Here is an 11,519-nt window from a genome sequence, read left to right as displayed (position 1 = left end):
TGAGAAAGAACAATATGTAAATTATCCCAATTATGAACTATTGTTATTTATCTCAAGAACCTCAAGAACCACATCTCTGACAAAAACATGTTCTTTGTTATATGGAAGTGAAGTCTCACATTTGATATAAAATTAGAGAATAAGTTTATTGGTAAAAAAAATCATGACAAATTTGTTTTAAGATTTTTGTTCAATATATGTTATCTCTATATAGTTCTTCACTCTTGCTATAACATGGCAAAAATGGAACTCCATGGTTGCAGATGATTTCAACAAATTGTATCATATCGTTCGATAGGAATTACTTAAGGGAGATAAATTGTTGGGTATATCCAAGTATGAAATCTCATATTGGATGAGTGGAAAATATCTCATCTTTAATACATAAAATTAAAATCCAAATTCTATCATTATCATCACTAATCACAACCAAGACGCGTTCAATTCTCTCATTATTACTCATAGTCCAAACATTTTTCAATTTTGCATGATTACTATTTTTAATATTTTATAAATAGGTATGCGTGAAAAAAGAGAGCATTAAAGTAAAAGAAAAATGGAAGTCACCCAAACTGAGTAATTTTTGAGATGATTTGTGATCGACGGTCTCTGAGGACAATTTGAACATCTAATATCTCACACTAGGGTAGTTCTTTTGAGTTGATAACTTTTTGAGTAAAAATTTACTAAGGGCTAAGGGTGAAAATAGGTCATAGACTTTGCCTTAAACAGGTCGAGTATGTATAGCATATAGGAGTCTGAGTCTGATTTGTATACCTATTAAAAATATTCAAAACCTAGGTTTGACTTATTTAAAAGTCTAGTTCGGTATGTTAGTCTATTTAGAAGACCTGTTATACTTTAATATTTTGAAATAGACCAGTATATCTACATTTAAATATACTAGTACACTTACTTTTAACCAGACCATCTAACATTAACAATAAAGTTATTTTTTATATACTATTCAAATTATATATATATAATAGTGTTACTTATGTTAAATTATTATAGAATATAATTAAATAAGTTGATCTATTAAGTTTAATATGTCTTTTAGATAACTTAAAGTCTCACATATTAAACTAAATAGGCTTTTAAAAAAATGAGTCTTGTCTATTCATGAAAAAAGTCTGATCTGATATCACATGTTAGAGGGAAGATAATAGATCCTTGATATGAGACATTGTCAATTTCTACTCTTAATGAGGTCCCCAAAAATAGGCAAAGCTGAAATTGCTTATAAGTTGATAATACACATGAAATCATGAAGATTTTGGTATCAAGATAACTATGAAATATCAATTTCAATCTTCTATTCCTCAACTTCAATTCTTAAGTTTCATTTTCTGTACATTAAGTTAAGTGTCATGTATAAGATAACAAACTTAATAAACAATCATTTGAAACTTATTAAGCTAAAATATCATGAGAACAGGGTGGGGCCATTATGTGTCATAGAAGTAGCTGAGCTATGTGGGAGAAAGATGATATGTCGATAAATATATCTCATTTTCTATTTCAAGTCAATCAGATTTTAATATGTAATATAAAAATATTAATTTTTGTTTTTAAAAGTTTTCTTCTTATTTATGTTGCAATATCTGGTTGATTCGAAACAAGGAATAAGACATTCTTAGGGACAATTGATCTCTGTCCGAATTCTCTGCCTAAATGGTTGGAATTGGATTGTTGTGAAAACTTAGAAATGTAATTTTCACTCATTTAAAATCAAAACTCATTAATGTATGATGGACCCTTTACTTATTTAAACCCAAATTAAAGAAAATGAAAACAAAATTTCAAAGAAAAAAGGAAATCACAAACAATCATCCTAATGCATCATATATGGCTTTATATTTTCTTCATTTGTTATCCATTTCCTTTTGACATTTTCTATGGCCTCCTGCCTCATTTTCTCAAGCTGATGAAAGCATTGCTGATACTGTAAATCTATTTCATCGAGCTCCAACTGCAGCTCGTTGCTGGAATGATCTTTATCGGCTAGAGTTAGAGAACAGATGCTTGACACGTCAAATATTTCGGATGCGCTGCAACATGAATTCATCATAGAGCTTGTTGAGTGATTCTCTGATTGGTTAGTTTTGTTCTTGTGTCCATCATCTTCTTGACCACAAAACATGAAATCTGAATTGCAATTGAAGCCATTGGATCCTTTGCAGCAATCGGCAAGAATCGAAAAATCATGCTCTATAGAATATGAGGCGGCTTGAACCCCATACTCTACTGAAATATCTGACGTAACAGATTCTTGCTTCTCCTGATCTGCCACATCAATATGTTTTGAAAGAACAAAATCCCCACCGACTTCGTTCTTATTGAAATCACTTGATAGTGGTGGCCAATGGCAACTTCCTATTTCACCATTCTGAACATCGGGAGACTTGCATGAGTGATCTGTTCGAAATTGAAGGTCCTGACTTGAGGGTTGCCAGTTTGGCACAAGCTTCACAATCATGTCGTGTATTAGCTCAGCAATGACAGCTACATCCTCACTTGCGAGTTCCAGATGTTCTACCATCTCCGCAGCAATTGAAATTGCTGTATCCGAATTGATGAAGAACGGAAAATGGATATTCCTTGCTCTACCTACACAATTATATTAACACTTATAGCACAGTTAAAAAGAATCACCATGTGCATCGGGAACACAAATATATTAACATTTAGCACAGTTAAGAAGACAAGGAGATTTGAAAATCACTCACCATGTGCATCAGCAATTCTCAGCATAAGCGAAATTGTTCTTTCACCATCTTTATCTCCTCTTAATCTAAATTCATTATTCTCAGTCATCCTGACGAGATCAAACGTTAAAACTTGAGAGGCTTCTTCAATTGTTCTAACAGCAGAGCCAGTTGAAGTATGCTTGACATTCGAGTCTATCTCCATGGGATGAGGCTCCGATATTGGTCGATTTACCAATTTGATGGGTAGATTAGGCAGCTTCGGTAAATCACGATCGATCTCCTTTGCGTTTTCAGTTGCAAGGAATGGGTCTTTCAGTAGTTCAGATGCAGGCAACCTCATAGAAGCTGGAACTAGACACTTCTCAATAAACCGCTTCACTTCCGGATCATTTACTGTGGCAAGAGCAGCAGGCTTTACACCCTGAAAGCACAAAAGCTTGAGTAAAAACTCGGTGCAAGTTAAATGGATCAAGATAAAAAGACCATAAAGTACCATGAAATATTTAATGAACTCATCGGCTGAAGACTTACAGATGTAACTTTCTTATATATCTGGGCCTGATTTTTACATTCACTGTATGGGAACTCACAGGTGATCATTTCCAACATACACATGCCAAATGAATATATATCAACAAGTTCATTATATTCTTCATCATATAGCTCTGGGGCCATGAACTCTGGTGTACCTGCACCAAGTGAGAATTAAAAAAACATAACACATCGGTATTTAATTTTGAAGTTTTGATGCAGTGAAAACCTTAAGAGAAGATCGAGCATATTACCTATAACACTCCGGGCAGTAGGTTGCTGCATGACAATTGCCAATCCAAGATCTCCAATCTTAACATGTCCATTATTGCCGTTAACAAAAATATTATCACATTTAAGATCCCTGTGAATTATTGGAGGACTATGACTATGCAGATAGCATAAGCCTCGAAGAATCTGCCTTGCCCAATTCTTGATGGCTTTCATATCAACATTCTTATGTTTCTTCCGATACCTAGATAATAAACCAAGAGCAATGTGAATGATTGCAATGACCAATTAGAAAAGGAAATAATGAAACATTAAACAAAATCAATAAACTTACTGCCTCAAACTCCCTGAGGTGAATAACTCGGTAATCATGGTGATCGTCTTGTTCTTATCATCCACCCAAGAATTATGGAGCTTAATGATATTTTCATGCTTCAATGTCTTGAGAAGATGAATCTCAGAATATAATCTTTCCAACTGCTGCGATGACTGCAAAACATCCTCGATACTAACATGATTCCACGCAACCTCGATTCCATTTATTTCATCAAATGCCCTATATCTGCAAATAAGGTAGTAAAGAGTCTAAATCTCATAGAAAAAGAAAGAATACAAACCATAGTAAAGACGATAAACACTACTGCAACCCTCGATTGTCTATTCACACTCCTTCGTTAACCAACGATAACTTCGTAAACAATAAAAAAGGCAAAATTCAGTCCATAAGTTATTTTCCGTTATAAATTTTTCCATGTAATTTTTTTGTTTCATTTATATCCCACTAGCCGATCTCAACTACTGGGATAAAGGCTTAGTTGTTGTTATATTTATATTCCACTAGCATATATTTTTCCTCACAACTATCTCAATTCTCAACCAAACTTCACATTTTGGAATTGGATATCATTCAGTTCATAACAAAAAATCTACAAAATCCCTCTATTAGTTTTATGAATCTCAGTACCAATAAAAAAAGTAGATTTTAAGCTATGAAACTAATCAAATAACTTATAACACATAAAAACAACTTATAAGACCAAATCAAAAACAGAAAATAAATTGAACAACAATTCTAACAGTTAATGAACCCTAATAAATAAAGAAAGAGTGAGTTCATACACAGTCTTGAATGCTCCTTTCCCCAAAATCTCATCATACTGAAACAATAACAAAACCTAAATAAGAATTTAAGCAAATAAAATAAAATAAAAAATAAAAAAGAATCTAAGTATCATAATAAATAACAATTACAAAACTTACTCGTAAATATCGCGAACTTGGATCTTTCTCAACAACATCATTATCATTGGAATCGGAATTCATATTAAGAAGAACAAAGAAGAAGGTAACGTTGCTGATTAAAGTTTTGTAGCTAAACCCTAATATTAAATGTTAACAAGGAAGTGAATGAGGGGAATTGAATTGAGAGAGAATTGTTGTTCAGAAAAGGCTTCAGAAGCGACGGAGTAAGAATCAAACGCCGTTGATCGGAATCGGAATCGGAATCCGATGAAGGACATGGTGGTGGAGAATCGAAGAAGAAGAACGTTACTGAATGAGAATGAAACGACGTCGTAATAGTGTTTGGGATTAGAACAGATCTAGAATCATGAACCATACATGTTTCAGAGGAAGCAGATGAAGAAGAATGAAAGAATAAGAAGGAATAAGTTTTTAAGGTAACTCCAAATTCCGAATTAAATAGTCGAAGTTTTCTCGTATAATGAGATAAGTTGGTTATTGTCTATCCATATTTGTAATATATGATACATCGTAAATATGTTACGTGTTTTTAATATATTGAGAAAATAACTTATATCTTGATATGAGAATATAGATTAGAGTGATGATTCACTTACTCCGATTTTAAGTTTGTTAAGTTTACTCACGATCTTAACCGTCAATTTTATGGACATATAATATTTCAAATCTACTTAATATTTGGATTTATCTAGGATTGATGACTAAGATATGGAGTAAATTAAAAAACTTACTATTGGAGTTAGTGGATGTCTCTCCTATAGATTATTATTAACTTAAGAGCATAATATCAATATATAATCTATTATTCATTTATATTATTTTTTGAAGAGTCAATTATTATAAAATATGAATGATTGATTATACAATGATAATGTATCAAACTCATGTATGATCAGTCCATACATTTTTTCGTCATTATCTTAATAGTAATAGATTTTAATATCATTCTATCATAATTATTAGAGTTTAATATATGTGTAAAGTTTTTACACTAATATTAATTATCTATCATTGATTTAGATTATTTATGTCTCACAATCAATTATAACTAAACATATAAATAATAGATGATATGTTGACAATGTAAAAATAGTTATATTATAATGTGTATACATATTAAATCCTAATTATTATCAATCTTTTATTATTGGAAAAGTTGTATATAAATCATTTAAGGTTATTATGGGAGAAGTTGGAAAAAGATTTAACAATTATCCACTTTTAATTTACATCTAGATGTTTGTTTTAAATATTAACAAACTCATCAACCATAATTTTTTTTTAAAAAATTGCAATAAAGAATGCAATGTTTATCTACATGTGAAGATTTTCACATAATTAACATGTCATTTACTATTCATTTATAGTAATTATATAAAAGTCAAATATAAATGATATATAATTCAGTGACATAATAATATAAAAACTATTACATATTTTTCTTATATAAAAATTAACAAAAGGATCACCAAATTTTTTAACTTCTAATAGGTTTTAAGATTTGAATATCTTTAGAAAATATGGTTAGAACTATTCTATCATAGAATAATATGTTTAATAATAAGAATTTTATATAATTATTATCCATTAAATATTCTACTATTTGAATAGTTATCTATTTATAGATTATATGCCAATTATCTATTTTTAAGATTATTATCCTTATTTACCATAAAATTAGTTTTTCCAATTTATCTACTTTTAAGGTTATATTCGTTTGTTTAGCAGAAGATTAGTTGTTTTCTAAATTGCAATAAGAAAAGTTAACTAGCTAAATTGCATATCTAGTGTGGAAGAAATCCAATATTTTTTAATATTATCATTGATATCTTCTCACCTTTTTTGGTAAGAAATTATTCTATTTCGGGATGTGTAATTGTCCTTCCATTCCAACAAGTATAGCTCCCAGAAATTGCACCATTTACCTCTTAGTCGTTCCGGAGATCTAACCATGCCTAATATCACTAGACGCTTTGTTGGTGAAAGAACTTGAATATTTTTTTGTACTACCAATGATATCCTCTCACTATTTGAATAGGAAACTAATCCCTTTCATATGTGGTTGCTCCTTCTAACAACTGTCACTCTCAGAAATCGAACTATTGATATTTTGATCATCTTCAAGATCTAATAGATCTTTATACTACTAGATTAACACTTGTTGATAAAAAATAACTTCAATATGTTAGAAGTATATTATATCTTGTATGTTAAATGGCCATTTATCAGTATCTTGAATTTCATATTAGCCACAACAAAATAAATCCAATTGACTTATTTGACTAATAATAATATTTGCCTTAGACTCATTTATTATAGACTTACTCAAAAACATTATTTTCTCATTGGATTATGTCAAATATTGGACAACAATGTTGTTATTACCAATGAAAATGCTTTCCTAACTTCTTATATTTTTCCTTTTATTTCATTAAGATATGCAATTAAAGTAAAGATTAAATTAATATTGGATACATTGTTATGAACCAAAAACAAACATCTTTTTAGAAATACTGATCTATTTTGTAACGAACTAATAATAATGAATTGATATTGACTCTTTTATTATTTGGAATTAACTCCATAATATATTATATTTTGTTTAACTTAATTATATTTATTAAAAAAATATTTAAAAGATTACACTTATATATCTCGAATGGATAGTCAGTGTAATATATATATATATATATATATATATATATATATATATAGATGGTTTGTGTAGAGCACAAAAAAGATAGGAATTATGTGTGTAATTTACTAAAACTCGTGTGGTGTGAGTATAATTTAATGAAAATTGTTTCCAATTTCATACCCTTTTTTCCAATTCAAGGTATGATCTTCTCTCATTCTCACTTTTCTATTTCAATTACAAATTCTATTGTTTCATTCATTTTTTAATTTTGCTTTTCCTGTTTTTTCTCATTTTCTAATATTTAGATAATTCCAACTCTCTACATACATGTAATATTTTTCTCTTATTTCTATTTTTGTTTTATTCGTTTCAATTTTTGATTTTTCTATTTTTCCAATATTTAGATTTACCCAAATTCTATTTCCATTCGGCATCCTCCAATGATTATGAGGTGTCTCAACTCCTACGCATTTGTCACCACTACCTTTGTCAGAATTTTTGGACCAAAATAGAACATGAGAACTTCATCGAACCTCTTCAGTTGTCAAATTTATTTCTCTCATTCTTAATTGTTAATTTAGTGATGATTATTTTTCTTTTACACTTTTGTGTTGAGCATTTTTCTTTGAACGATCGATTAATTTATGAATCATTACTTTTTTTTGACAAACATATTGTTTTTATTCCACACCGACATATTAGTGATTAATTAGAGGGAGATGTTAAATAAATTTAAAAAGAACATGTATCATAACCTCGTTAACAAATTGGTGTGACATCAACCACTCATTTCATTCCATTCTTTTTTATTTTTTTGTATAATAACAAATCATCATTGTTTTTTTAGGAATCAACTTTAACTCTAATAATTATTTTTTTTTTTCTCTCTTAATCATTAATTAATTTAGAATCGACCATTAATTTAGATATCTTAATTAACAATTAGTTTTAACTCTATGATAAGAATTAAACTGAGGTAATTGTGTTTCCAACATATTATATATTTGATGCTTGATTATAGATTACACACTTACGAGACTGTAATTTTGAAAATTAAAATTGCATTGGAAAACGTTACTAATTTATTTTTACCATCAATGCTATTTAAATTTTAAAATGTTGAAATGATTATATTTGGGTTTAAAAATCAAATGACCGTTAAAACTGAAACATAATCATATATATTTCATAATTACGTAAAAGATAAGGACTTCAACGTTAGAAAAACTAATAAATATTACATGTGTTACCCTTATTTTTCAAATGTAGAAAAACATAGATAAAAAAAACCAAACGTATAAAAATTAAAAATAATAATATAAAATCTTAATTTATTTAAACAAAATTTAATTAAAAATAGTTAGCATCTAAAAAAACAATATTACAACATAATTAGCAAGTTGCTGTTACTCTAAGCACTCATTCCATTTTTTATATTTTTTTATTCTTTTTCCGATCACATGTAACAATCATCATTTTTTTAGGAATAATCTTTAACTCTATATCAATAGTTGTTTTTTCTTTTAATTGTTAGTTAATTTAGGAATCAACCATTAATTTAGGCATGTTCGTCTATAGAAAGCTTCAACTCTATGATAAGAATTGAATAGAGGTAATTGTGTTACCAATATATTACATATTTGGCGCTTGATTATAGATTACACAATTACAAATATGCAATTATGAAACTTCAATTTCTATTGGAGAATTATTACTAATTTTATTTTACCATCAATGCTATTCAAAATTTAAAATATTGAAATGATCATATTTAGATCTAAAAATCAAATAACTCTTATGCTTGAAACATAATTATATTTATTTCATAATTATGTAATACGTAAGAAATTCAACTTTAGAAAAACTATCAAATACTCCATTTGTTACACATATTTTTCAAATGTAAAAAAATATAGATAAAAAAAATAAGCATATAAAAATTAAAAATAATGATGTAAATTAAAATACAATATGTTAATTTATTCAAACAAAGTTTAATTAAAAATAGTTACTAACTAGAAAATAAAAATAATTAAATTTATAAAATAAATATAATACTAAAAATAAAATAGAAATATAGAATATTTCAAGAGATTACTTCTCTTTTGTGTAGTTTAGTTTTTATAAATTATAAATATAATTTTTTTCTCTAACAACTAATTGTATATCATTCTATATATGATTTATATAGTAATTATTATGAGTGTAAAAATTTTTAATGGAGCCAATACCTGATTTATTGACATTATAAAATATATTTACATCATTCTGATTAAATGTAATAAATGAGAATAATAAAAAAAGGTAGCAATAAATTAATGTAAATGATGATCTAAAAAGACAAAAATTAAATAAGACATTATGAAATTGACTATGAATAGGACGAGGTTGGGATAAGGTGTTAAGGTTATGATAGAGAAGCCAAATAAAATGAGAATGTGAGAATTAGGTTTAAGGTTTAAATGTTGCATATTAAAATAATACATGTATATCTTAATTCAATACATTAAATAAAATAAAATACAATTTCAATAACGATGAAACAATAATTTCTTATAAATTCAATTGCAATAATACATGATATCTTAATTTTTATAAAGGTGAGACAATACAATTTCGATAAAAAAATTATGCATATCAAAATAATATGTATTAATTCGAAAGCAGATGTATATTGCACGAATAATTAGTATACTTAAACATACATACCAATAATTGTCGGTAATTCAATAATGTTAGGTAGGTTTGATGCTTGATTGTTACAGATTGCATGATTACGACATCTACAATTATGAAATTGAATTTGCGATTGACAAACATTACTAATTTATTTTTATGTTATTCATATTTCAAAATGTTGAAATGATTATATTTGTATTTAAAAAGCAAATGACTATTCAAATTGATGCATAATCATATCTATTTTATAATTGTGGCCGAACTCTTTCTCTTTCCAAGCTGCTTGTATGTTTTTTTATGTATAATATGAAGTTAAGTTAATATATGAAATTAATGTGTTTTATTAGTTGAGGAAATTTATTTTATCATAACTAAAAATGTTAAATGAGAAAATTAGGAAATACAAAAGTGTAGGGAGGTCAATTATCATGGAGCATGAATGGGAATAGGAATTTCACCGGGCATGGGCGGACATATGTAGTAGCTACCCGCTACTCGTTTCAAAATAAGAGAGCAATACTCACTCTCACTCGTACCCGTACGTGTACTAGTGTGCGGGCTTTCGTGAGTATTTCTGGGTACCCGCGAGTTTCTTGTATTATAAATAAATTTCTAACTTTGTAATTCAATTATGTTTCAAATGAGATGAAACTTAATTATTTTTGTGTCTTTTGATTGAACTTTTGTCAAAAATGCTAAATCTATTGGTATTTTCTATTTATGTGATTTGATGTTCTCATTTCCTTAACAAAAAGTGTATATTTTTTTTGTAAAACATGTGTGTTTCTACACATGTAATAATATTTGTAGGGTGTTTCACAACCAAATTCAATAAAAGATGAAAACGAGGTAAAAAATGTAGACAAAGTAAAAGAAAAATATGTACATAGTGTAATGAAGATTAGGACAGTGTACTTTTTATTTTAATTAAAGATAATATTGTAACATATAAATAACTGGTGCCCGTAGACATAAGTACCATAATATCCATACCCGTCTGTATGTACTACAAGTATTTTAAAAACTCATTTCCAAAACTCACAGGTACATGTTTGTAACACGTACCCATGCCCGTATGGGGTTTATCCGCGGGTACAAGAGAAGAGGAAGAGAAAAGAAAGAGATAAAAATAAATCTTTGAATGACAGAAATATTCATAAATAAAGAGAGTATAAAAAAATGTTTTATTCTAATTGAATAATTTAGATTATAATATAAATAAATGAGAAAATATATTCTCAACATAGTAAAAAGAAATTAAATTAAAAATTATAATGTTAAATATTAAAACTTGTTCAATGTAATGCGTCTCATAACTTTTTTTACATTTAATCAATTAATATAGTGAGTAGTAGTTTGTAAAAGAAAACAAGATAATTGGGGGTATTTTTGCCATTCCTCATCATTTCTCTTCTTTTTTCTACTTTCTTTGCATTTATGGAAAAAGTGACTTTGGGCATGGGTCC

General features: G+C 28.0%; 1 protein-coding gene across 2 annotated transcripts; it reads right to left on the bottom strand.

The window, feature by feature from the left end:
* LOC109344403 (serine/threonine-protein kinase WNK8-like) lies at positions 1,690 to 5,131 on the bottom strand. Of its 2 annotated transcripts, none has more exons than XM_019583184.1 (7): positions 4,734 to 5,131; positions 4,593 to 4,630; positions 3,808 to 4,035; positions 3,497 to 3,717; positions 3,243 to 3,400; positions 2,726 to 3,132; positions 1,690 to 2,606 (listed from the first exon to the last, which is right to left on the bottom strand). In XM_019583184.1, the coding sequence occupies exons 1-7, from the start codon at positions 4,794 to 4,796 to the stop codon at positions 1,835 to 1,837; spliced, it is 1,887 nt and encodes a 628-aa protein (XP_019438729.1). In that variant the 5' UTR covers positions 4,797 to 5,131; the 3' UTR covers positions 1,690 to 1,834. The 2 variants fall into 2 exon arrangements, with proteins under 2 accessions (XP_019438729.1, XP_019438730.1); XM_019583185.1 differs by having other exon boundaries at positions 1,690 to 2,610; positions 2,730 to 3,132.

The sequence above is a fragment of the Lupinus angustifolius genome, chromosome LG03 (genome assembly GCF_001865875.1).
Source record: "Lupinus angustifolius cultivar Tanjil chromosome LG03, LupAngTanjil_v1.0, whole genome shotgun sequence".
In the NCBI taxonomy this organism is placed as follows: domain Eukaryota; kingdom Viridiplantae; phylum Streptophyta; class Magnoliopsida; order Fabales; family Fabaceae; genus Lupinus; species Lupinus angustifolius.
Note: the sequence above shows the minus strand (reverse complement) of the source record. Positions and strands in the feature narration are given on the sequence as shown.

Bases quoted from the DNA above. Each gene is read 5' to 3' on its own strand.
- LOC109344403 (XM_019583184.1), bottom strand. From the start codon at position 4,796: ATGAATTCCGATTCCAATGATAATGATGTTGTTGAGAAAGATCCAAGT. The intron at 3,133-3,242 runs GTAAGTCTTCAG...TTGTGCTTTCAG, and splicing joins TATATAAGAAAGTTACATCT to GGTGTAAAGCCTGCTGCTCT. The intron at 2,607-2,725 runs GTGATTTTCAAA...TTGTGTAGGTAG, and splicing joins ATTGCTGATGCACATGGTGA to AGCAAGGAATATCCATTTTC.